The sequence below is a fragment of the Callorhinus ursinus genome, unplaced genomic scaffold, assembly GCF_003265705.2.
Source record: "Callorhinus ursinus isolate GAN/ISIS: 27379988/994484 unplaced genomic scaffold, GSC_fseal_2.0 scaffold35, whole genome shotgun sequence".
Classification (NCBI taxonomy): domain Eukaryota; kingdom Metazoa; phylum Chordata; class Mammalia; order Carnivora; family Otariidae; genus Callorhinus; species Callorhinus ursinus.
This window is the reverse complement of record NW_027397097.1, coordinates 4,908,992-4,936,569: the sequence shown is the minus strand read 5'-3', so window position 1 is coordinate 4,936,569 and position 27,578 is coordinate 4,908,992. Positions and strand designations below refer to the sequence as shown.

Sequence of the window (27,578 nt, the reverse complement as noted above, 5' to 3'; positions counted from 1 at the left end):
GTGGTAAGCATTTTTAGTGCATTATCTCATTTTAATTCTCAAAACAACCCCGCAAGTCCAGAATTGGTACCCCTGTTCAGAGATAAAAGTAAAGCTCAGAAAGGTGCAGTGATATGTCCATGGCCATACAGCGAAGGAATGTAAATCCAGAATTTGAATTACTGTGGACTTGATTTGACTCGAAGCTTCCGTTCTGAGTCCTTAATTCTCTTCACAAAACCACTTTGAGGTAGCTCTTATTTCCTCCATTCTACAAATGAGGCCACTGAGGCCCAGGGATGACCCAACTTGCCCAAGTGACACAGACAGTAAGTGTCAGAGCCAAATCAAGCCTGTCTGACTCCAAAGTCTGCTGTGCCTCCTAGGTAGAGGAAGAGCAAAAGCCGGGGGTCAGGAACATGCCAGTAAGTCCCTTTGCATCAGGCCCTACCCTGTCCTAGGACACTGTCCCCTTGTTTCCTTTCCACCCCACCCCCCCAACCTTCACACTTAGGCCCCTTCCAAGAATTTTCTTTTCCCTGACTCTCCCCAGTATGGGCCCTGGGCTCAATAGGGACTGGGTAGTTCTTGGGAGGCTCTAAGACACCCTTCCCCCAAAGGTTCTCTAATAAAGGAAGAGCCAGGGCCCCACCAGCCTGGGGACTCACATCCCTACACATCCGAACAAGGTCTGTGCATGACTGACAAGGGGGGCTTGGATCAGGAGCCAGCCAAACTGAGTTCAGATCCCGCCCAATAACTGGCCAATAACACCAGCTTTCTTTTAAAAAAAAAAAAAAAAAGCGTCTGTTCTGGGACAGACATTTCACTAGGGATATCCTTCATATTTTAAAAATTGAATCCCCCTTCCTCCATGATTGGCCCTATTTTACAAAAGAGGCGCCTGAGGCTCCCGGAGGGGAAGGGACCAGCGTAAGGACAGCAAGCCATCACCAGCCTGGGACTGGAACCCACCTGGGCCCCAGATTCTGCTGTTGCCTAGGAGCTGAGGAGGGAGGAGCTGCCAGAGAGCCGGGGGGGGGGGGGGGGGGGGGAAAGAGGGGGGGCGAGTTCCCGGCAGCGCGCGCTGACGACAGCAGGTGATTTTTTTTCTGCAGCGCGCTTTCTCCAAGCGTCTTGCCTGATTTTTTTCCCCCCGCCGAGCAGTAGATAAGGGTGGGGCCGCTTCCCTGCAGCAGAGACGGCAGCGGCAGTGGCTGCAGCATCATTGGGAGCAGCTGCTGCAGCAATGCTTAGTCTCCGCTGGAGGTGATCGCCTCCGAGCCCTGCTAGGTGGCTGGCTGCGACGGGACGCTTCGGGGAGGAAGAATAGAGCCTCGTCCGTGGCCCCTGAGGCCACCCCGCTCGGCCCTTCCTCTACTCCATGGCTTAAGCCCGCAGCCACCTCGCCTCGCGTCGCCTCTCTTGGCCGGGGTCTGCGCGCCGCCGCCGCAGCAGGGAGGGACGCGACCCAGACGCCCTCGCCCGGGGACTCCGGGAGGCCGTGTGGCTCACCCATCGGTGCCCGCAGCAGACTGCGCTCCCAAGACCTTTGCAGGCGGCTCCCGGAGGCATTTGCAGCCGGTAATCGGGGGACTTTACGGACTTTATCTCAGTGATAGCTTGACCTTCCTGGGTGCTCTCTGAGGGAGGAGAGCAAGGTAGCTCAGGCCACCAAGGGAAAAACAGTGGGAACCAGACTGGTCGAGGGCCGAGGGGCTGAAGTAAGATTAGAGACTTGCCTTAGAATCACAAAAAGAAAGGGAAGGCCCCCTTCGCAGCTAGCATCATGGCGTGGCCGTGCATCACGCGGGCCTGCTGCATCGCCCGCTTCTGGAACCAGCTGGACAAGGCGGACATCGCCGTGCCGCTGGTTTTCACCAAGTACTCGGAGGCCACCGAGGCCCCGAGCGCCCCGCCGCAGCCGCCGCCGCCGCCGCAGCCGCAGCAGCAGGCGCAACCGGCGCACGCGCCCCCCTCGGCGCGGGCGGTCGCCATAGAGACGCAGCCGGCCCAGGGCGAGTTGGATGCAGTTGCCCGGGCAACGGAGCCGGCGCCCGGGCCTAGCGGCGAACGCGAGGCGGCAGCTGCCCCCGGCCGGAGCGGGCCCGGCCCCGGCCCGGGCTCGGGCCCCACCTCCGGCGCAGGCCCCGCGGACTCGGTGATGCGTCAGGACTACCGCGCCTGGAAGGTGCAACGGCCCGAGCCGAGCTGCCGGCCGCGCAGCGAGTACCAGCCTTCCGACGCGCCTTTCGAGCGCGAGACCCAGTACCAGAAGGACTTCCGCGCCTGGCCGCTGCCGCGCCGCGGGGACCACCCGTGGATCCCCAAGCCCATGCAGATCGCCGCGTCCTCCCAGACTCCCGGGCCGACTCTCGGGGCGTCCAAGCGCCGGCCGCAGAGCCAGGAGCGCTGGCCGGCGCAGGCCGCCGTGGAGGCCCCGGAGCAGGAGGCAACCCCTGGCGGAGCGGGTGGCCCCGCCGCCGGAAAGCCCTCTGGTGCGGACGAGCGCGACACCCGCAGGAAGCCCGGGCCCGCCTGGATGCTGCGTCGCGCTGAGGGACAGGTGCCGGAGCAGATGTCGCTGCCCGCAGCTCAGGCCCCGGTCCAGGCCGCGGGCCCCGAGGCTGGCAAGGGGCGTGCAGCGGCGGACGCCCTCAACAGGCAAATCCGCGAGGAGGTGGCGAGCGCGGCGGGCAGCTCCTACAGGTAAGACGCGGGCCGCAGCTCAGGCGACGGGGCAGGTGACCCTTACCCTTTTGCGGAGGCTGCGCCCGGGGCTCATTCTCCGCACCGCAGGCCTCACAGGCAGCCCCTCCCCTTCCAGACCACACCCTCTCCTCAGCCGCATCCCAGACACCCCCTTCCAGGGCTGACTTCTTTCTGCTCTTTCTTACGTGAAGGCTGTTAGTACTTTCCATTCCGGCCTGCCCAGGTCTTTCCCTTTACCATTTTGGCCACGTTCCCCCATCCCCGCTCCGCCTCAGATCCCTGCCTGCTCAACAAGAGACCCTTTTGCAGTTTCTTCACAGGCGGTGCCATTCCGCCCCACCCACTTCTCCCGCGGCATCAGCCTGGACGCTGCCCCTCGCTGGCTCAGCTGTTGCCCAGGGCCATGGTGCTTTCCCGCAGGGCCCCGTCCTCCTAGAAGAATGCTTTCCCAGTGGCCAATCCCCTCCTCCCTAGCCCAGTTCACTTGGCCTTTCTTTCTTCCCTCCCTCTCTCAGTCCCTGGGAGACGTCCAAGCACCACACCCTTTTCTTGATTCCCCGCAGGGCTCTTCTAGATCACCTTCCTCCTTCTACCACCAGGCTTTGAAGTCAGATTCCTTCCTCCTCTTAGTAGCTGTGACACACTGAGCACTTTTCTTAACCTTTCTGGGCCTAAGGTTCTTAGGTGTAAGATGCAATTGGTAATAGATTGTTCTCTTAGAATTGCTTGTTCACTTATTAATTAAATATTAATATTTAACATATTTTGAGCACCTACTATATGCCAGGCACTGCACTAGACATTGTGAGAATTACAATGAGATGGCCGAGGAGAATTATGTCTGGCACATAGTAGGTGATGAGAATGTCTTAGTGCCATTACAGTCTTGTGCATGATGCCTCATTATTCTGATTTCCACTTCCTAGATACCTCCAGCCTTCTCCCCTATTGATGCATTTCCTTTTTCCTTTCCCTTTATGTTCTCCAGTTGTGTTGCTCATTCTTTTACCACCAAGAACCCCTTCTTTAGCACATTTAAATTCCCTGTAAATGAATGGCTTCAAGAAAGCACATATCCATGTTCTCTCTCTCTCTCCCTCCCTCCTTACCTTTCTCCCTCCCTCCCTCTTCCTTTCCCTCTCCCTCTCTCCATCCTTCTAGAATTCTCCCTGTGCTGCAGCCTCAGCCCTTCCAACTTGCTTTCTCACCCTTTGTACCTCCAATATATATTTCTGAATGCTTAGCTCTCCATCCTCCCCTTATGTTCCAACCCAGATCAAGCAACTGAGAGATCTCATTTGACTCTGAATGTGTAACACTGGGCTTTAGGGTCTCTGGGGAAATAGATGTGCAAGATGAATAATTGAGCTAGAGGGGTTCGAAATGTGGCTTATGGGGTCCTTCATCAATGCCACAGCCAGTTGCCTCCTTCCTGCAGGAGACTGTGGTTGGGAGGACTGCAGAGTTAGTGTCTTTTGCCAAGACCCTGTATGTAGCCTCATATCAGACTGATGTCTTTCTCCAGTGAACGTAACAACCACTCCCTCATATGCTGAGGGAAGCATAGCAGAGATAGATATCCTCTCTTTTTAAGACAAAATTCATCTCTCTCCCAGGTTTTAACTCTGGAAAGCATTTCCCAATGAGAAGGGGCAGCTAATATTTGGCTCCTACTCCATCTTCCCAAATTCCACCTCTCACTTGGCATTTCTCTCTTGGTTTATTGTTATCACGACCACAGTGGTCCCCTAGGAGTGCACTACTTTTTTTATGGCTTTGGGTTGGGCAAGATCCTTTTCCTTGGTTCATAGCCATCAGGAGCAGCATTTGCACAATATTTTTATACTACTACCAAGGGAGGACCAAAAAGAAAAGAAGGAAGCAAATAAGCAAGGGGCATAAAAAACAAAGCCAAGATGTAGTTTTGTGATTCTGCCATGGCTTTCTTGTTTCCCAGGCAGGCCCTACTTCATTCCCAGAGAACCCTAAGATTGGCCCAACATCACAGATTTCTGATCTGGCCTCCTCATCTTCCTGCTCTCATTCTACTACCCCGTGGCAGGTGGAACCTTAACACCCACCATGCAGGAAAATACCCCTCCTCACCTCCAGAGAGTCAATGCCAATCAAGAGAGATCCCAAATTCTCAAATCTCCTTTGGTGATCCTACTCAGTTTATGTTTCCAGGTCAGTGGGACTTGCTTTGTCCATGAAAAATTGACTAGACAGTCAGGGGATGACCTAACCTTCAGATACAACCCACTCCGAATTTATTATCTTGCATCTTTGTTCTATATGGCCTCTTCCCCTAAAACGCCACCTTCACTGTACAGTAAGCATGTCAGGCTTTACAGTTAGAATTATACTCATACTGCAAGTGATGGGATTGAATGGGGGAAGGCTCTGCTGTTGCAGCTGGTGTGAATGACTATTTTTAATGGCTATCAGAACTCCACCAACCTGTCAAAAAAAAAAAATCTCTGAGCACCTCAAAAGAATTTTTTTTCTCATTTGGGTCTTCTGCAAAATTTAATTATGAATGTGACTTTGGGGCCAGCAGTTCCATTTTGCTGTATAATCAGAAGGGTTTGGAAGCATTAAGAGAATGAGTATTGCTAAGAGACATCAATTTCCTTAATGGACAATTTAAGTGCATGACAAAGTTGATGTGAAATTTAACATTGTTTTTTGTTTCAGAAGAAAAATTAACCAGTAATAGGGAAATGCACTTTGGGTGAAAGTAGACATGAAGAAATAAGATAATCAATCAAATATCACATAAAGAAAAAAAAATGCCTGGGAATTGTAGGCTTATCTGGAACATTGATTTTCCTTCCCTATTGTCTCATATTCTTTTCCTTGCTATGATTCCAAATATCTCCTGAATCTAAGTATGCCCCATGGCTGGCATAGATGAGTCTTACATTACCTTGTTAGAAGCCAGGTTGGGTTCCATTTCAAAGATAATTTGATTTACAAACCCCTTTCTTCTGCCACTGTACATAAACCATGGTGGCTTACACCATGGTGACTGGTTCATCTCATGGGCTTTCCAAGTGACATCTGTCACATGACATCAATGCAAGCAGTTGGCTTAAATAGAGAAAGGACACATAATCCATCAGCTTAACATACTGGTATATAATGTAAAATATACAGTCAGCATGCAGAGACATATACATACTCATTGGTTTTTCTCCTACATTATACAGTCAGTACATAATATCAAATGCCCTTTGACGCTATGATTTTGAGAAACCTTCCCAATTCAACAGTTCATCTAATTCATAACATATCCACACTAGCTTGGGATTTTTGCATTAAGTGCTATCTCAGGTATCTTTCATTATTCACCATCATGAAGTTGATTAATTGTTATTACACTCATTTTACATAGGTGATGTTATAAAATTGAGAAGCATGTCTCTGTTACCACTTTTAACGTTAAGGATAGATTTTGCTGGGCAGCCACTTGTGACTTTAGACCTAGCATTCTCAATTAGAAAAGAGATGAGTCATGATGAGGGGATTAAAATTCCCCTCTCAGTCCGCCCCATTGCCCTAGCCATCAGTTAATAGGGATAGATGGGGTGGCAGATGCTCCCCATAGAAATGCTAATGAGAAACTTCTCCTGGAAGAAATCAGCTGAGGCACAGGAGGTAGAATTAATAAACCAGAGGCAAAATACTTGACAAATGAGAGCAGTAACAAGGAAATCGGAAAGAAAAGGAGGCTTTCGTGTCTGCCCTACAGTCTTCCATGAAGGTTAGAGAAAGCCCCATCTGATGTGGGTGGCTTCTGCTGGCAAAACTGCCCTATGCTTCTAGAGCAACTGCCCACTTCCCTAATTTCTTCCTGGGCAAGTCTCAGCAATACTTCAAGGCCAATCTCAGATACTGAATCTTTAAGGATACCTTCCAGGTTCTGCCATTCAGAACTAATTTTTCTTGTATTCCCTTTTTATATTCTGTGCACTCCCATTGTCTGCTTGACTGTAAGATACTTTTGTCTATATCTGCCTCCTCCACCGGATCACAAACACTGGAAGAGAAGGGGTTTATTTTGTTCATCTCTGTACCTCTCACAGTGTAATATTGTGCCCAGGTGCCATATAAGCTTGCAGAATCCAGTAGAATTTTTGGAGTTTGGTGAAAATTTTATTCACCTACACATTGATTCATTTCATTCATTTTAATTTGTTGGGATTTATTTCAGAAAATGACCACCAAGCCCCTGCTTGGGATAGGATGATAGATAGGATGCTGGGGATACCAGATGAATAAGTTATAACCTTTATATAAGGAAGTTATGCCTGCCTTAATCAAGATAAAGTCCAGTCTCTACTAGATTAGTCCTAAAAGTAAATGTTCAAATGAGGACGGACCGCAAACCTTCACCCAGGGCAATGATCCTCCATCTTGACTGCACATTGGAATCACTGGAGAGCTTTAAAAACGCTGATGCATACGTGCCTTGCCCAGAAATTCTGTTTTAATTGGTCTGGGATGTGGCCTGAGCATCTGAATATTTCAAAAATGGTCCCAGGCGATTCTCATGTGCAATTCAGGTTATGACCTACTTCCCTAAGGCAAGGGTTCTCAAAATTTAGTACACCCAAGAATCATCTGGCAAGTTTTCTAAAATGCAGATTCTTGGGCCTCATCCTCAGGCATACTGATTCAGTAGGTTTAAAGTAGATCCTAAGAAACTACATTTTAACATGCAGTCTAGGTAATTTTGATGCAGGCGAAGTTCAAGCTTTACTTGGGAAAATACTGCTTGGAGAAATTGGCTGTCCTTACGTTATTGAGTTTTCTCTTATACAAAAACAGTGTTGGTTGCCACTTATTTAAGTCTTTTACGTCCTTCACTTACATTTTGTAGTTTTCTGCACAAGAGTTTCTCTCTCTCTCTCTCTCTCTCCCTCCCCCCCCCCTCACGCACACACACACATTTTTAAGTTTTATTGTTCTATATTTAAATCTCTAGTAATCTAACTGGATTTTAACTTTAGGTATGGAATAAGGTAGGGATCCAACTTTCTTTTTTGTCTTATGGAAACTCACTTATGCTTAAAATGCAACTTTTCCTCACTAATAGCTCCACGAATCTCCTCTATTACGTAAGGGTCACATATGCTTGGATATATTTCTGGGATATCTGTTCTATTCCATTATTCTGAGTTAATGCCATACTATCATCTTTTCTTTTTGTCTAAAGTATTTCCAATTATGTTTCCTATTGTGAGGAGTATATTTTATTACATTTTCTAATGGTTTGTTGCTCATATGTATTAATTTTTGGATGTTGATCTTGTATTGAGCAATCTTATCACACTCACTAATTAGTTTTGTCTGCAGACTCCCTTGGCTGTCTGTGGTTTTTAGCAAATAACAATTTATTGTCTTCCTTTCCAATATTTATAAATCTTTTTTTGTGTATGTGTACTGCTGCATTGGTGAGGACATAGGGTGTAGTTTTGATAGTAGGTGATACAGGCGTCTTTGTCTTGGGATGTGGAAATGCTTCTTAAGTTTTGTTATTAAGCCGGAGGTTTGCTCTGTATTTCTATGAGATAGCTTCATATCAGGTTAAGAAACTTCTCTTTATCCTGGTTTACTAAGGGTTTCTAAAAATGTGGGTGGGTATTGAATTTTATTGAATGCTTTTTCTACATCAACGGAGACGATCATATGGTTTTTCTTTTTGAATCTGTTAATAGAGTATTCTGATATTGAACCATCTTTGCATTCCTGAGATAAACCTTACTTGTATAAAAGTATACTTTATGATGTTGAATTTGGTTTTTTATTTTTTATTTGAAATGTTTGCATATATATTTATATCATCCCCAAGGAAGGAGTAGGGAAAATTAGCCATCAGAGAATGGAGCCCTGAGGGATATAAGTATTTGGGGGGGTACTGACAGCAGAAGGAATAGCCATGAAAAAGACAAAGAAGGAATGATCAGAGGAGGAAATCAGAACAGAGACGTATCACAGAAACCACACCAAATACCTAACTCAGCAATGCATTATGCCTCTTTGGAATTTTTTGCTGAGGAATTAGGGTACAAAGCATTTTGCTAGATCATTGGTTGACCTTGGGCAGTTAACTCTCAGAGATATAATGTTGACTGAAACTAACACACAACGAGGAAAGGAGATAAGATACAGGCAATTCTTGGTTGCTCTCTTAGGGGGGAAAAAAAGGCACCTACTGCATATATGAACTTTAAAAAATAAGTCAAGCCAGTGATAGTTCTAAATCTATAATCACTAAGAATTGCTCAGTTTCCCAGACACAATACTAAAATACTCCAGTAAATGTCCACTAAGATTAAAAAGCTATCTCTATCATCAATGCAGCTTTGGCTTTACAAATTATATCAGCTGTATAAAGGTAGATGGGTGAGCTTCTAATTCTCTACTGAATGAAGAAAACTGCAAGATGAGCCTCAACCAACAAACTAAAAATTCTCTTATGTTCACTAAAAATGCTAGTTTTCACCCTTTAAAATAATAATAGTAGCTAATTGAGTGCCTACTATGTGCCTGGCAGGCTGCTAGAAATCTTAGATGCATTTTCTCCTACAATCTTTATAGTAGCCCTGCAGAAATGGTCCTATTATTTCCCTGTTAGAGCTTAGGACCCACAGGGCCTCTTATTTGCCCTTTAGGTTTTTAGACTCTGAAGGCACCGACTTTGTCTAATGCTATTTCTCAATGTATGCCATGTCCTCCATGTCATATTAACATGTATTGTCTCAACTCAGTTTTAATCCAGTAAACATTGATTAGTGTCTACTCTGTATCAGGCTCATTCCTACAATGACAAAGCAGTCCTCGCTCTTGAAAGGCTTATGTGTATTAGGCAGAGACAAGTGTGCTGAAAAGTACCCTAATAAAAATTCTGTGCAGGGTATGGTGGGGCACAGAGGAGAGAGAGAGTTTAAGTCTACTTGATTTGAGGGCTGTCAACCAAAGGGTTCAGGAGAGAGGGGACTGGAGGGCTGGATCTTCAAAGAAGAGTGGACATTGTGGGGAAGGGATCAATTTGAGTAAATGTATGAGAAGATAAATTGTAAGCAGTTCTGTGCGGGCAGCATTTAGAGGTTTCATGGGATGACGATAGAATGGTGAAGGGTAGACCAGGTGGGTAGGCTGGGCCAGCTCCTTTGACCTATAAGCAAAGAGAAGAAGCAGGATTAGGTTTTGGATTTTGGAAAAGGTGACTTTGACAGCAGTGGGAAGGATGGATTGGGGGCATGGAGTTCAGGAAGAAGCTGTAGACTGGGTGAGAGATGATGAAGACCTCCAGCAAGGAAAGAAAGTAACTAAGCACTGACTGTATAGAATACAATAATATTGTGGCTATTTGAAAGCAGGTCCAAAGGCAAAGAGAAGAATCTAGGACACTTCCCAGATTTTATGCTTTGGATGTCTGGGGAAACAGTCATTCACTGAGCTAGATAAACACAGTTTTGAACCAATTGAATTTGAGGTGTTTTTTGCAAGGTTGACATGGAGATGTTCAGTAGAAAATGAAAATAGAAAATAGAAATCCGCCCTGCTGGTAAGGGTGTAAACTAGTACAATCACTTTCATAAAACTCTTCGCATTATCTACTCAAGTTAAACATATGTTTTACTCTAAGACCCAGTAACTGTCCCCTTGAATATATATCCAACAGAAACGAGGACAAAAGAATTGTACAAGAATATACATAGCAGCTTTATTAATAATAGCTAAAAAGAAAAAACAACCCAAGTGTCCATCAACAACGGGATAAATTATGGTATATTCATATAGTGGAATATCATATGGCAGGCTGTGGCAGGGAGAATAATGCTCCTCCCCAACCCCCCACCCAAGGATGTCCACATCCTAACTCCTGGAACATGGGAATATGCCATGTTACAGAGCACAAGGAACTTTACAGATGTCATTAAGTTAAGCCTCTTGAGGTGGGGTGAGTATCCTGGATTATGGGCCCTTTGTAATCACAGAGATCTTTATAAGTGAAAGGGTCAGTGTCACAGTGATGCCGTGTGATAAAGACTCGGCCAGACATTGCTGGCTTCGAAGATGGAAAAGGGGACCTGAGCCAAGGAAAGCAGGCAGCTGCTAAGAAACTGGAAAAGGCAAGCAAACGGCTTCTCTCCTAGAGCCTTCAGAAGGAACACCTTGCTTCTAATGACACCTTGATTTTTTTCCACTGAGACCCATTACAGACTTTTTAACTTAGAACTAGGAGATAATACATTTGCATTGTTTTAAGCCACTCAGCTTGTGGTAATTCATTTCAGCAGCTACAGGGAACTAATACACAGAGTTTCTCGATCTTGGCACTACTGACTCTTTGGGCTGGATGATTCTTTGTTGTGAGGCGCTGCCCTGTGCATTGTGGCATATGCCTGGCCTCTACCCACTCCATGCCACAGCATTCCCCACTGCACCCTCACCCTTGCTGAATTGTGATCAACAAAAATGTTTCCAGACATTGCCAAAAGACCCCTGCAGGAAGAAAAATCGCCGCTGGTGCGAACCACTGTTGTATGAAAAGTAAAATTACTGCAGTACTCTATAATATGGATATATCCCATAGACATGATGGTGAATGAAAGGAACAGATGCAAGTACACTTACTGAATGATTCCATGTATATGGATTTCAAAAACAGCCCAAAGGAATTGATGGTGGTGGCAATCAGAATATTGGTGATCTCTGGGGGTGGGGTGGGTAACTGGTTGAGAAGGAGCATAAGAGAACCTTCCGAGATACTGGAATTGTCCCATAATCTTGTTCTGGTTGCAGGTTATGTGGATCTAGACATGCCAACAATTAAGGTTTATGGACTTTATTCTATGTATGTTATACCTCAACCAAAAATTAAAAAACAAAGTACAAACCAAGTAAGAGAAAAGGCAGAACAGAAAAGATCTGGACATGGAGCTGTCAGTGAGGATCAAACAGGCATCAGGGCGGCTGGGGAATAAAGAGGGTGAGAAGAAGAGACTGTTGGGGCTGGGGCCCAACCAGCACTGACACATCAGGGAGAGGTGGAAGAGGAGTCAGTCGAGGATGGGCCACTGGTGTCTGTATGGAGTGAAAGCTCAGGCTCCCCCTTTGCCCCCACTTCCCACCTCCCCTGCCACCGGCCTCTGTGTTCCCTGCAGGAGCTACCCCACTTGTATATAAAACATCACAGTACTCTTCCCTGTCTTCACTGTCCGAGCATAGCCCATTGCCAATGTGTATTTCTTTCCAAACTGAATGAAGAGGCTTCTGCAGGACCATGCCTGGTATAACCTCTTCTGGTGGGAAAATTGGGCCCAGGCCCCAAGCCACAAAATGCACCATAAGTGCCTCCTTGAAACACTGCCTTCTCCACCTGTTGTGCTGTTCCCTGTGGTCACTGTCTCTTTCGTGCAGCGACTTCAAAAAGTTGGCCCATGTCGCGGCATATCCTAAAGGGCATTTTTACAATCTTCTTAGCCCCTAAGAACTGTTCTCTATTAGACCATCATGACAGGCAAAAGATAGGCAATGGCAGAATGCAAAGGAGCATTCTGTTATGATTGTTAGAATAGAGACATAACTGAGTTTCAACCCCACTTACTGAGTATTTACTCGGTGCCAATTGCTTTAACATATCTTTTTATTTAGACTTCATAACGACCTTCTAAAGTGAATATGTCTGTCTTGAAAGATGAATACTAGGGTCAGGGAGGTCTGGGGGCTGATATCACACAACCAGTCAATGGCTGAGGCGTCCAGGAGCCTGTTTCTCCTCTTCCTGGCCCACTACTGTGTCTTACCTGCGAAGCTCAAGCAGACATCTGCCAAGTGCCCCAGTTTGATGTCCTTCCTAGGGGGCTGCCATGCGCCCCCACCCTTCTTGCTGTCTTTTTGGCTCCCACTCTCCTAAGCCCATGCCATGCTCCTTCACCAGCTTGTTTCTGCCGTGGGAGAGGGCTGCCTGTCTCACTACTCCTTATCCGGAACTCTCCTCAGATTCCCTTCCCTTCCAGAGCAAGGCCCAGCACCTCGGGCTGCAGTCAAGGTTTTCCAGGATCTGACCTATCTGGTGTTCCCAGCGTTTTTGCCCCCTGCTCCCCACACTCACCTGATGCTTTTTCCTGGGGATTCTCAGTTCTGGTTGTACATTACAATCATGGGGGCCCCAGCAGGTGATCTAGCCAAATCACAGTCTGAACTGGCCCTTGACAAGCCCTACATGTAACTACGGCTGGATTTTGCTCACAGTTTTCCCTCCTGCCATCCTCCCATCTTCCTTCTAAATCCCTCCTATCCTTCAGAGCTTTTAGTCCATTGTGAAAGAGGCTTATACTGTAAAAACAGGGAATTAGGTTGGATTTATTTGATCATAATATCATAATAATAATGCAGAGGGCTTAATATTATTTTTATTCCGAGTTCAATGCAGCATCCTCAGAGCATGCAAAGGCTGGGGCTATGGGCTATGAGGATTTAAGGTGCAGAACACATGGTCCCCACTCACAGGAGCTTGCTGTCTTGTGAGGCAGGGAACATGGATGCAATCATCTAAAGCACCAGACAGGGCCTGCTGAGGGTTAAACTCAGGGGCCAGAGATCTCAAGGGCCAAAACAAGGGCTGGTTAATTTTGTTGAAAGATTCATGGATGGGATGGTGGGATGAGTCCTTGGAGGTGTCCTGGTGTCCCGTGAAGGATTTGCTGACCATTAAAACTGGGTTCGAATCATTTCTCTGTAACTTAAAAATCTATGTGACCTTGAGAAAGTCTTTTGTTTCCTCATCAGTAAAATGGAGATGATTGCACAGCAGTGACTTCAGAATCATGATGAAGATGGGGGAGATAACACTTTCCCCCAATGCACACCCATCGTACTAAGTGCTGGCCGCGTTTATTGTTATTGAGAGAATGGAATAGAGTCGGTTACCAATGAAAGTCTTTCAGTTATTCACTCAGCAAACATCTGTCACATCTTGTATCAGGCACTATGCTAGGACCCAGAGATACAGAAATGAATTGCACGTATTCCCTCTCCTAAAGAGAGCTCTAGCGAGAGAAACATATTAAGAAAATTACAGTATTAGTAGTATGTGCAATAGTAGAAATATGGACAAGATATTGAGGGGATGTAGAGTAAAGGGAGGGGGGCCTGCCTCAATCTGAGTCATGGACCACTTCCTGAAGGAGGTGTACCTGTGCAGTGTGTCAAAAGCGTGGAGCTAGTTCCATTGGGAAGGCAAGAGGTTAGGAGCTAGATATTTCTTCCTGCAGGTCTTTAACAATGAGCTAAGAACAAAGAAGGCCACTTAAGAGTACAATACTTGCTAGTAATTTCAGCTCCTCTCAGATGTCTAGCTTTATCTTGGGACTTGTGTTCAAATTCTACTCATCACTTGTTAACAGTATGACTTTGGGCAAGTTACTTAACCTCTTTTCTGATTTTGTTTCCTCAATAGTAAAATAGAATCAATAATATCTACCTTGCAAAGTTGTTGAAAGACTAAATATTCCATTAAGTTTGTGACTTGTGACTCTTTTGCCTGTCTTTTTTTTTTAAGATTTTATTTATTTATTTGAGAGAGAGAGTGCACGAGCACACGAGCGGGGGGGGGGGGGGGGGGGGGGAGGGCGGGCAGAGGGAGAGAGAGAAGCAGACCCCCTGCCGAGCTGCAAAATAATCAGGCAGGCAGGGAGGTGGCACGTTCCAGGCAGAAGCAATGGCTGGAGCATGGAGAGTTAGCTATGCATTTGGGGAATCACAGATATTCAGATATGACAAATGTTCCAAGTGTGAGGAGTGACATAGCAGGAGATGAGTCTGGAAAGGTCTAGAGCAGTGATCGGTAAACTTTCTGTAAAGGGATAGATAATATATGTTAGGCTTGGCCAGCCCTTATATGTTATATAACAAGAGAGAACAAATTTCCCGGAAGTTTTAGTGTTGAAATTCAAAAGATAATAATAATCATTGAATACAATATTTTGTAATATAGGTCTACTAATGAGAAGAATGGATTTTTTTTTTAGGGGAATAACATTTGCTGAAATGAGGTTCAAAATTAATGTTCCCCTTCATCATATTTGATTACAAGTACTTATCTACAAAAACCATTCTTAGCTCATGGCTGAACAGAGCCAGGTAGAGGGCCGGATTTGGCTCATGGACTACAGTTTGCCAATCTCTGATCTGTATTATTTTTTTTAAGATTTATTTATTTATTTGAGAGCGAGAGAGAGCATGAAAGCAGGGGGAGGGGCAGATGGAAAGGGAGAGAATCCTGAAGCAGACTCCCTGCTGAGCATGGAGCCCAACGTGACCCAGGGCTTGATCCCAGGACCCTGAGATCATGACCTGAGCTAAAATCAAGAGTTGGCAGTTTAACTGACTGAGCCACCCAGGCTCCCTCTGATCTGTGTTATTGAAGACAGAACACCATGCTATCAAGTTTCAGACTCTGTGTTTAAGTGTCAAATAACCTTCTGACCACAGTGCCTGAGAATACTTAGTTTGACTGTTCCTTATTAAGCACATCATTTATTCTTCCCAAGTGACATAAGCACTCTCTTGTTTCCTTACAACTGAAATGCAACAGGGCACTGATGTATGTGTGAGAGAGTCTCTTTGTCTTCATATATAATGGGTAAAAACCCATCTCTCATAGCAACCAAGGATACAAGGTACGGGAGTCACCATTGTGAAATAATATCAGGCTCTGGCTGCTATGACCATTTCATGTGGGGTTCTCTTGGGAGCCGGAACAAGGCTTTTAAAAAAATAGATAAGGAATAAGTGCTATTACAAGGTGCATGAGGACAGATTCCCTTGCCTAGGATTAGGCACCTAAGAAAAGCACAGAAGAGACCTCTACCATGAGAGAATTGTGGTGACAACTCAAAGAAGCTCCGTTCCAGCACGACTCCACAGGCTGGCTATGAACTGGAGTCTTGGTGATTGCAGCTGCTGAGAATCTAATCTTTTCATACCATTCTCTGGGGAGCCTTTTAGTACATCATAATAGTCCCAACTCAGACTGTATTTCTCGGAAAGTGGTACTTTATAAATGCTACCTTAATCTCTATCTAGATGGATGAATTTGGGTAAAGAGCATGACTTTGTTAATAAAACAATTCAATTCAATTCATATTTGTTGAGTACTTCCTATGAATAAGACACTTAGCTAGGCTCTGGGGAGATGACTGTGAGGTCCGCAGTTTGGCACATCCTGATTTACTCTGTGTCTGTTCCTACTTCAATAATAGGGAGAAGTACTATGATGAAGATGATGATGATGATGATGATGATGGAAAAGAAGGGAAGAGGCAGGAGGAGATGATGCAGCGGCAGAAGCGTGGATGCTTTTAACTAAGCAAGGTCTTTAGGGCTAGGGGTGATAGAAGAGGCAAGAGTACTGTAGAAAAAGTGAAGAACATAAGGGAAATTAGTAATCACAGCTACTGATCTGATAGCCATGGTGCAGAGGATCAGCCAAAAGAATTGGCATCAGATAAACATCAGCTCAAATCTCAGGCTTTCCATTTAGTACTTATGTAACCCTGGTGAAGTTATTTCAAGTCTCTGAGCCTAAATTTCCTCCTCAAGAAAATGGGGCAATATTATACATGTCATAGGTTGCATGGATGTGTACAATGTTTTATAAATCATTAGGTCCTTGCAGTCGAAATTTTAAATATCAATACTTAAAAATAAGCATGGAATCTGACTGCACACCAGTTTAGACAGATTAGTCGCTCGGGACAGGCTCCAAACTAAGTTGGATTGTACTCTGAACAAGATAGATGCAGTGCACCATGGACTGAGCTGTAGAATGACAAATGCAGTGTTAAGCATGCATTCCAGTCGCTGATTATTAAATACAATTGTGATGAATTTTAGGCAGGGAAAGTACTAAGTGCTGGGAGAGCATTTAATGGGACCCCACAGGCCTAACCTAGAGCAGAGTTGGAGCTGTCATCTGAGGAGGTGGTGTTTGAGCTGAGCCCTGGGGGGTGAAAGTGAGCCTTGATGCCTGCCCAGCTTGAGCCCCTCCTTCTGGCTTCATTTCCTGGCCTGTCACTAATGGGTTGGCCCAGTCCCCTCTGGAGGACTTCCTGGCTAAGGGACGACATTCCAAGATCCCCTTAAACACCCAAGCACACGATGCCAAAGCGCCCTGTCCTGAGGCTTGCAGCGGAGAACACAGGGCAGAGGACAGTGCAAGCTGTGATGGGCAACTCTGAGGGCATTGAAGAGTTAGCTCGCGGCCAAGGATTTGGTTCCATCCATTTGATACTGCTCTCATTCCTTCCTAAATATCGGACGCTACCTTGCCTGAGAAATCCTCAAAGCACTTTCTCTTCTCTTTTTTTTTCTGTGGAACTTTAAAAAAAAAAAAACACTACAAAGAATAGCGTAACTCCCATATTCTTGCTACCCAGAAGTTTAAAAATTAACATTTTATTATATTTACTTCCAGTTTTTTTGTGTGTAAAAACATTATTTTCTTTCATAATAAAGCTGTCTTTGCCCACCTGACCCAGACCCATCCTGCTCTTCCCACTGCCCCCAGGAGGCTGCCACTCCTGACTTTGGGGTGCATATCTCTTCATCCATAAACTACAAATGGCATTACTATGTGTGTGTATATGTTGATTTATTTTTTATATAGTATTTGATGACCTTTTTAAAAGTTTTTTATGTATTTATTTTTTTAATAATCTCTATACCCAATGTAGGGCTCAAACTCACGACCTCAAGACCCCAGTCACATGTGCTACCAACTGAGCCAGCCAGGCACCCCTGTGTTTACTTAGATGACAGCTAACACTATGTATCATTCTGTGACTTTATTTTTTTCACCCAACATCATATATCCTGAAAAAATACAAATGAGCAGGCATAAGCACCCACTTATTTATAGTTCCTTCTTTTTAATGGCTGTATAACCTGCCAGCATTGAATATATCACATAATATTTATCTTACTCTATTTATATTAGGTTTTCTTAATTTTTAACTATCGAAAATGTTGCTGCAATGAGTCTCCTTATACATTTCTCTCTTTGAATATATGTAAGAGTTAGAAGGGAAATTGTTGGATCTCAGGTTATATGCATTTTACTAGATATTGGAAAATTGCTCTTTTTACTGGCTGGACTCATTTGTACTTCAATTAATTGTGTAAAAAGTATCCTTTTTTCTTGTAATGTCAGTTAAAATTTTGCCAATTTCATAGTTGAAATGAACAATGAAAATGGTCATTGTTTAATTCATATTTCCCTGCTTTTCAGTGAAATTCAGAAGCTTTCTATGTGTTTCTCAAAATCTGCAATTCCTCTTCTGTGGGCTGCACATTCCCACCCCGTGCCTGTAGTCCTATAAGGTGTGATCTCATTTTTATTGACCTACACTGATACTGACAACTATCTTTTCTGTGGCTTGGCTTTCGCCTCCCTTTACAGGGTCTTTGTCACACGGAAATTCTTCATTTTAATGTATTCACTGTGTTCAGTCCTTGCCTGTGTGGTTTGTGCCTTTTTTTTCTAATTTCAGAAAGACTTCCTTCCCAAAGTCTTTTATATTTTCTTCTGATAGTTTCAAGGTTTATTTTTCACATTTAGGTTTATAGTATATCTGGAACGACTTTTCAGTGATATGAATGTGAGATAGGAATATATTTCCATGTTCTATGTGGAAAGCCAACGATCCCAAATTCACTTGTTTGACAGACCATTCCTTTTCACGACTTAAAAAGTTCCCTCTCTCTGATAGCAAGTCCCCTCACTTGTGTGGGTCCGTTTTTGGGTTCTCTACTTTGTTGCATTGACCTATTTGTCAACTGCTAGCAAATACTACACTTAACCTAATTACAATGGCCCTGTGATGTGTTTTGATCACAGGGCAAGTCTCTCTCTTGGTTGTTCTTTTTTTTTTTTTTAAGATTTTATTTATTTATTTGATAGACAGAGAGAGAGGGAACACAAGCAGGGGGAGTGGGAGAGAGAGAAACAGGCTTCCCGCGGAGCAGGGAGCCCGGTGCAGACTTGATCCCAGGACCCTGGGATCGTCACCGGAGCCGAAGGCAGATGCTTAATGACTGAGCCACCCAGGCGCCCCTCTCTTGGTGGTTCTTTTTCAGAATTGTCTTGGTCTTACTTAGACATTTACCCTCCCATATTTATTTTGGACTTCGTTTTCAACTACTACAAAAATTACTATTGAGATTTTGATTAGACGTGGGTTAAAATTACAGGTTAACCTGAAAATTGACATCTGTGTAATGTTGAGTCTTTCCGTGTATAAACAAGATACGTCACTCCATTTACTGAGGTCTTCTTTTATAGCCTTCTTAAAGTCTTTTTTCTTTGCTCTTTCCTAGACATTTTCTAGATTCTGTGGCTATTGTGAGTGAGATTTTTTTGTTACCTTTCCTAATTGGTTGTTTGTGATGTATAAGAACATCCTTGACTGCCGTATATTTACCCAGTACCTGTAAACTTGATGAATTGTCTTGTTAATTCTAATATTCTTTTTTCAGAAATTTCTTGGATCTTCTATTTACTGTGATTTTCCTTTGTTCCTTCTTTGGTCCAATTCAGCCTTTTATTGAATTGATTAGATTTTTCTCTTTCCCATCTGTGTAGAAGTATGCATTCTATTTCCAGTTTTTTGTTGGGTGGTTGGCTTTGTGGTGGCTAGGCTTATTTTTTAATCTGTAGATCTGACTTACAGTTTCAAGTTGGTCAAACTTTACCTCTGATCGCCCCTCCAACTTCCATGTTCTTGTCTTATAGTTTAGCTCAGCTTTGCTTTATAATTTAGAAATAATTAGTAATAACATTTTTATGTCCAATGCTTATTTAGATTTGCCTCAGTATTCAGTAATACTTTGCTCACCACTGCTTTTTGAATCCCACTCTTGCTTTCTGGAAGTCTGCCCTTCATCTGAAATATCTTTATCTCGCCCTCATACTTTAGTGATAGCTAGCTGAGGGAGGAATTCTAGGTAGACATTAGTTTTCTTTTAGCACTGTAAAAATATCACTCCACTATCTTCTGGCGCTGTTGTTGCCTGTGAGGAATCTACTATAATGTAAACTGCTTGGATTAGTACCCAGCACATAATAAAAGTATCCTACGTGTTGTTGGCAGCCGCCGTTGTGGCAGTAGAAATAATAGGAACAGCTTTCTGTACATTCTATCTAGTCTTCCCGACTCTGTCCTGTAGGTACTGTGTTATCTGAGGCTCAGAGAGGCTGGATGCCTTTCCCAGTGTTACACAGCTAATAACTGAAGGCATAATTTACATCCCCGAATAGGCCACCTACAGCCTGTTTCTCCCTCTCCCTAGATAACACTGCCCCTCTTATAATAAAATAAGGTTTGGACACTGTTGGAAACCAGAGCCTGGGCAGAGTATTTGCCAAGGCCACCGGTGGGAAACTGGGGGACAAGGGCCTGGGTACTGATGTTGTACACTTCCAGAACAAGCTGTGGGAGAAAAGCCTGGGACAGTGTAGGGTTCTTGGGAGGGACCTCAAAGACAGAAAACAAGTTTATAGTCATTCTTATAGTTAAGGATTCTGGTTTTCCAGGGCGTTGAAAATATACACCGTAATATATAGAATCTTCCTAGGGGAGGAGCTGCTTTTGACATCATCCATCCATCCATTCTTGGATTCAACAAAGAAGTCACTCAAATTGCTGGCAAGTGAGTGTTGTTCTGACATAAATGTTGGCTGATATTTTTGTTTGTATTGAGGAGAAGGTGAAAGGGAAGCAGTGAGGGTGCCTGAAGACGTGTCTAGCTTCACGCATTAACGAATGCTGTGAGCTCCCTTGCTGCAGCCGATAAGCATTTTGAGTACTGGAAAAATATGTCCTCCATTTTTTTGGTGCTGCCCACAACGTAACAGCTACAGATATAACACACTTTTACGTGTAATCTGCATCATTAACATTGAACCCATTACTTTCTTAAGTCTGAACAGCCAAGAAAACAATAAGCCTAGTGTTGGTTTGCTGCATTTGCTGACTTCCGTGGTGTCAGAGGCTGATTCCAAGCTGCCCACGTACCGCTCCCTACCACGGAGCCGCCAGTATGTGGCGTTCCCATCCAGTGGGTACAATCAAGAAGACCTAAGTCATCTCAAGAGCATAGATGATAGTAACATGTAGTAAAATACTTAGAAAGTGATGTTTTGAGCGTTTTTACCTTTATCTTTTAGTACAATTTGTTTACTTTATATTTATGTAATTATTTTTTTTATAATGGCTGTGCTTAACCACTGGCTCAGAAAATTTAGTATATGGCTCTGTCAAGACAGTATGAGCCGGCTCCAGCACACTGCTCACATCTAACATAGATATGGAAATCAGAGGGACTGAGAAATCTTCCGAAGGACTGAATTTTGAGCAGGGTTCTGAGGGTTGAGTAGAAGTCTGCTGCATAAACTGGAGGGAGGCATCTCAGGCAGATGGAACAGAATGAGGGAGGGTAGATCCCAGGGCTTCCTTCTGAGGAACGTGGGTGGAAAGTAGGGAAAGGCCAGAGAAGTAGGGCAGAGCTCATTCATGAAGGGTCTTGTGCACCTTTATCCCGAAAGCTCCAGGGAACCACTGAAAGAGGTTAAACAAGAGAATGAGTGACTGGATTTGCCTTCTCAAGAGACCTGTCCGGCATCTGGGAGGCGAGAGGTTTGGAGAGGGCCAAGGTTGGAAGCAGGGCAGGCCGTGATGCTGTGGTGGTCAGCAAGGTGCCAGGTAGTGGAGGTCAAGTGGTAAAAGGGGAAGTGCATTCCAGAAACCCAAAACAGCATGTGCAAAGGCTTGAGATGTGAGAAACGAAACCAAGCACAGGGAACAGGGAGGCCTGGGTATAGACTTCCTGCCAGGGAATGGCAGGGTTGTGACTGGATATCTGGGCACTGTTGACACAGGGTCAAGGACTCCTGTGCCAGGGGATGTGTTGGATATAGTCCTGTTTATGGAGTGCACGGGCAGGAAGTGGGGTCAGCGTGCTTCATTCTCTCTGAACCAAACTATTAAATAATTGTGATGTCCTTTGGCTTACCTGATTGGGCTTTTGGCAGATAAGTGTGGTATGAACTAGTCTCTGGGAGGCTGATCTTCTAGGTTCTTGTTACTCAAAGTGTGGTCCACGGACCTGCACCATCAGCCTCACTTGGGAGCTAATCAGGTATGCTGAATCTCAGATGCTACCCCGAACATATTGAGTCATATTGCATTTTAACAAGACCTCCTGAGCATTCTACAGTCTAAGAATCTCTGAGTGAGGGTAGGCTTTCTCTCTAGTGGCCCACCACCACCTGCACTGGAATCACATGGAGTGCCTATTTAAGGTGTAGATTCCTCAGCTCCATTCCAGACTCCTGGGCCCTGCCCATAGTTTCTGGATCTGAATTTTTAAGGTTGGGTCCAGAACTGGAAATTTCAGTACGTTTCAGAGATCGCCTTTATGCACATCAACAGTCCACGCTCATCCCAAAAAGACTTGGCCCAAATAGTCATGTTTGATTTGGGTCAGAAACACTGAACTCTTTAAACTATCCTGGTAAATTACTTCCTTCCCTTTCTATGTAAAGGACTTTGTAGGTCATTGTCTGCCAGATAGTAGGTGCTCAATAAATGTTAGCAATTGGTGTTGTAGCATTTGTTATATTTGAAATGTCATGAGTTCTTTGGCAAGGCCAGAAGCAAGCAGGATCTAGGAAAAGGTGTGTGTGTGTGTGTGCGTGCGCGCGTGTGCACGTGCTTGCACAATGTGTTGGGGTGGGGGTGAGCAGAAGGATGCAGGGTACTGGATAACTCAGATGTCCTCTCAGCCTGTTCCCCGCCCAGTGCCAACGACCATCTGTTCTGAGCAGCAGCCTGTCTGGGAATCAGGGGTATCCATGGGAACCAGGTTGCCAAGAGGACTCCATGGCTACCAGCCAGAGCGGAGAGTGGAAATCAAGTGGAACCGAAAGTGACAGACTTGTGTGTGTTCAGTGGAGTGGGAGGTGGTCAGCTGTGAGAGCAAGGGTGCGGCCTGAGCACAGCCAGCCTCGAGGCCCGGAGCCCAGAGGAAACGCAGACAACTCTGACTCGCTGTGCGCTGGAGGGTCACTTGAGGCAGAAGAGTAGTATTTCTCTCTCCCCCTACCTCCCTCCCTCCCAAGTGAGGCTGATGGTGCAGGTCCATGGAACCATGGCACCCCAGGAAATTTAGTTCAAAAAAAAAAAGTACAGGGCGCCTGGGTGGCTCAGTCGTTAAGTGTCTGTCTGCTTCGGCTCGGGTCATGATCCCAGGGTCCTGGGATCGAGCCCCACATCGGGCTCCCCCTGCTCTGCAGGGAGGCTGCTTCTCCCTCTGCTTCTGCCTGCCACTCCCCCTGCTTGTGCTCTCTCTCCCTCTCTGTCAAATAAGTAAATAAAATCTTTTAAAAAAGTACAATTTGTAAACAAATAAAAATGACAATGTCAGTCGCCTCAAATCCCACCACTCATATGCAGATGCTGTAATTTTGATGTTAGTTCCTCTTTTTCTCTCTTCATGTTTTTATAAGGTTGAAATCGTGCATTTCCAGCTCTGTATTTTGCTTTCCAGAAAGTTCTCTTGAGTAATTTAGCTTTGCGAAAAAAAGCATGGGATTTAGAGTGAGATGCCACCCTGCATTCACATCCCAGATCTGCCTAATTAAAAATTGATGGCTGAGGCCAAAACGACAAATTGATCCAAAATGGATGGATATTCCTAAATGGATGCTGTGGCACCATCTTAGCTAGCAGTTCCATTTTAGTTTTTGAATTGGGTATTTTTTATGTATTTAAGTCACTTTGATAAAGCCTGTGCATAAAGAACAAAAAAATACTCCCAACAGGGAGAGAAAAATGAGGAATTGTTTTTGCTTAGATACTTCTGAAAAGAGCATTAAGATTTAAAATGCTGTATTGACCCTAGAATGTGATCTAATGGGGTAGGGAATGTGTATCTGGATCATATCTCCTTCATTTACTGTGGCCTGTCGCTCTCCTCACCCCAAGAGCACTTGAGGGCAGGTGCTGCATCTCATGTGACCAGTCACATTTGAGGGAAAAGTGAATCTCAACAGCTGAAATGTGCAAACCTGCTGGTGGGACCACGATGCCACTTCAGTCAGTGTTTCTCAGAAATTCTCCAAAGTGGGCCCATTCAAGACACTGTGAGCAGCTGAGTTTACTTTATTCGATGTGTTTCCACCCTTTTAAATATTTCTGACCTTTTAAGTATGTATCTACGAGTCAGTGTTCTGTGTGATGGGATGTGAAATATATGGGCAAGCGAAATAGAAAGATGCAGCTGCAGGTTGCTTGGTGAGACAGAAGAGAGCACTGGATCAGGAGTCCAGAAAGATTTAGATTCTTCCATTTCCTGCTCCGAAGCCTGCTTCTGTGTGCCCATGAGCAAACCACAGACTGCCCTTTTAGATGTTTTTGTCCTTTTAAGTGTTTATCTGTGAGTCAGGACTGTCTGTTTTCATGGCAAACGAGAAAGCTGGAACTGCCCCTTGTTCCTCTCAGTAAATGCTGTCAGTAAATGCTTTCCTTCCATGATTGAAGGGAGCCTGTAATAATCCAACATTCCACACAATCTGCCATTCGCTTTTACACTTGGCTTGAGAAAAACAACAGAAGTTTGGGAGCAGCTTAAAAATTGACTACAGGGGCCCCTGGGTGGCTCTGTCCTTAAGCATCTGCCTTCAGCTCAGGTCACGATCCCAGGGTCCTGGGATCGAACCCCTCATCGGGCTCCTGGCTCCAAGGAAGCCTGCCTCTCCCTCTCCCACTCCCGCTGCTTGTGTTCCTGTTCTCGCTGTGTCTCTCTCTCTCAAATAAATAAATAAAATCTTTAAAAAAAAATTTGACTACAAATTCTAACCCCCAAAGTGAACAAAATATAAGCTTGACTTTTAAAATTAATTCAACAAATATTTTTTTGAGCACCCACAGTGAACACTATAGTGAGTTAATCTAATAGTTGTTCAGAGAGAAAGCATTTGTCCTCAGGTCACTTCTAGTTGAATATGGGAGACTACTTTAAACATGCAGGCTTTATTTTTATTCTGGCATGGTAACACACCAGATCAAGAGATGACTGCCATTGAAAAGATCGTTGATTAAGCGTCTGCCTTCGGCTCAGGTCATGATCCCAGGGTTCTGGGCTCGAGCCCCACATCGGGCTGCTCCCTGCTCAGCGGGAAGCCTGCTTCTCCCTCTCCTTCTACTGCTCCCCCAGCTTGTGCTCTCTCACTCTCTCTGTCAAATAAATAAATAAAATCTTAAAAAAAAAAAAAGAAAGAAAGAAAAGATCATTGATTCTTAAGAGGAGGGGACAGCCTACACCACGCCATGCCAGGCCACATGGGGAAGCACCAGGGTTGGTCAGGAGGCGGAAGGAGGAAGGGGAAACGTGGGCAAGAGCCTTCCTTGTGGTTTTCCCAGGAAGAAGTGGGTCAGGCAGGGGAAGCAGGCTAAGCAGGTGTAGGATTGGCTTGTTTGAATAATTTCAGTGGCCTCTGGGGCACAGGGGCTGTCCATAGCTGTCTGATGCCTTGCCCTGGAATGATTAGGGCTGGAGGAGAGTGGCCCAAGTGTGAGGGCCCAATAAAGGCAGTGTTTGGGGTCTGGGCAACGGATGGGTTGGGTTTGCATATGAAAGGCATGTTTACTACCTCTAGGAATGGCTAGCCCTGGGGTGGGGGTGGGGAGCTGCTTACCCAGATGCCAAAACACCAGAATAGAAAGACATGCTTAATACAGAAGCAAGGCAAGGCAGGTGCTTAATTGTAGCATTGTATTAAGGGGAAGGCTGTAAGTAACAAAAAAGAAGCACGCTTTGGGTGTTAAGACGAAGAGATTATTTCAAGAATACTTATTCTGACAAGGCTTAATGGAAGAAATAGCCTTTCAGCAGTGCGGGGTGGGGAGGTGGGAGGGGCTCCAAGCTCCTACCACTCGTTGGCAAGTTGCCCACCCTGGGCCAATTATTTAAATAAACCCTCTGAATAACGTCTATTCTGTTTCTATCCCAAAGTTGTTATGCAGATCAAGTAAATACCTCAGTGTTTCTCTCACTGTGCACAGTCTATGGACCTGTATGAGAACTGTGGTGTTTGTTTAAAACGCAGCTTCCTGGGGCCCAGAATCAGACTGTGAGGGTGAGGCCCAGGAGGCTGCATTTTAACAAGCCCCTCACTTCCACCTGAGGTGATCCTTAGGAACACTGAAGTTAGAGACCAGCCTAGAGAAAACAATGCTAGGCACATTCTAGAATCTAGAGGAGAAAGTACTATGCATATGTAAATATGTATTATTACAACAGTAGCTTTCACCCGCCATCGCTCTCATACATGTCAACTCCTTAGACAAGAATTATGTTTGGGTTGCCTGCCTCATGAAGCATCTGCCCAGCTAAGCGTTAAACACACAACAAAGAGATAGCGCCCAACGCCCTGCCTCCCCAGGCTCTAGACGTCTGAGCCCCGCCCCGCCTCGGGGAGGCTAAGTTACAGATGTTCCCACGGCTTCGGGCTGAGCGCAGCCAGGGAGCCAGGCCTCAGACTGCAAGCAGGCTCCCCTCACAGCTTGGCCTCCCATGCAGCTGTGCCATTTCAAATCCCATGTTTACCCGCATGGGTTTCTATTTTTACCTCCCATCTCTAAAAATATGAACCGACAGACTAACCAAAAGTGATTTTGGCACTTTCAAGGGAAAATAGATGGGTAAGAATTATTGAATAATTGCTAAGCCCTCCAGCCTTGCCTAATTGGGTTTTTGGCAGACAGACACTGTAGGAACCGATCGTTGGCTGAAAGCGGTCATAGAGGAGTGTACCACTTCGTGAGGACGCTTGTTTGACCTTGGGGGGGGGGATGCTTTCTGTCCTCACAGAACACCTGTGAGGTACATCTTTCCCGTCTTGCTTTCATAAAGTGAGGCTCAGGCATAATCAGGCCCTCGCACCAGGCTTCACAGACCAGAAGGTGCGGCTGGGCCTTCAGGGGGCTCCGTTTGACTACAGAGTCCCCTTGCTTTCCTGGCCAAGACTGCCTCCCAGAAGATGCTGGGTCCCCAGGGTGGGGTTAAAAGGCATGCTTCTCACTAATCACTTTTATAAAACCCTGATGATTTTATGAACCAAAAAACTTTTTCACTTTACTGACTTTCCCAGAGATAATTCTTATCAGATCTCTGACATAAACCCATATCGTGGCTGCTTATTTTGCTTCACATTTTCCTTCCCATTCCCCCAGTAATTACGCAGTAATTGTTATGTGGGTAATTACCTCATTAGTAATTTGGTGTGAGAGAGCTCAGTGAAAGAATAATAAAAGGGCGTCTATCGCTACAAGATTACAAATGACAAATACAGTTTTAATAGCCCTTAAACCCCCATTAAAAGAAAAGGGAGAACTTTTCCTGCACAATATTTTGGCAAGTGTTAGCGTATCTCTTATTCAATCCCTGTTCTTCTAAAGAGCCCAAGTTTCCCTGCGGTTTGAGAGCCCGTTCCTAAGTGAGTGAAGGCACTCGGAACGTTCTAGTAAAGAAGAGCAGCAGCAGCAGCCCTGACCACCAGCCTTATGTGCCCCACCCCCGCCCTGCCCATGGGGGAGAGGGAGAAACGTGGGGGAGGGCATCATAAAAAAGGAAAAGACACGTGCCCTGGCAAAGGGGCTAGTATCCCGGCCGTTGGTCCCCGGCACCAGCACTGCATAGTCCCGTCTCTGGAAACCAGCTCAGAAGCTCCAGGGGGCAGAGCCTTTGTCCTGCTTGGGCCTCCCTGGCCTGGCTCTCGGCATGAGGACAGGAGAAATGTGAGTCAGGGC

General features: G+C 45.2%; 1 protein-coding gene across 1 annotated transcript in view; it reads left to right on the top strand.

Annotated features, from left to right (window-relative positions):
- The first annotated feature begins 1,049 nt into the window (after positions 1 to 1,049).
- MAP6 (microtubule associated protein 6) overlaps positions 1,050 to 27,578 on the top strand; it is a 71,720-nt gene continuing 45,191 nt past the window's right edge. Inside the window, exon 1 of the mRNA XM_073879716.1 lies at positions 1,050 to 2,688. Within this exon, the coding sequence (XP_073735817.1) occupies positions 1,769 to 2,688 (920 nt within the window). The 5' untranslated portion in view covers positions 1,050 to 1,768. The remainder of the gene's footprint in view (positions 2,689 to 27,578) is intronic.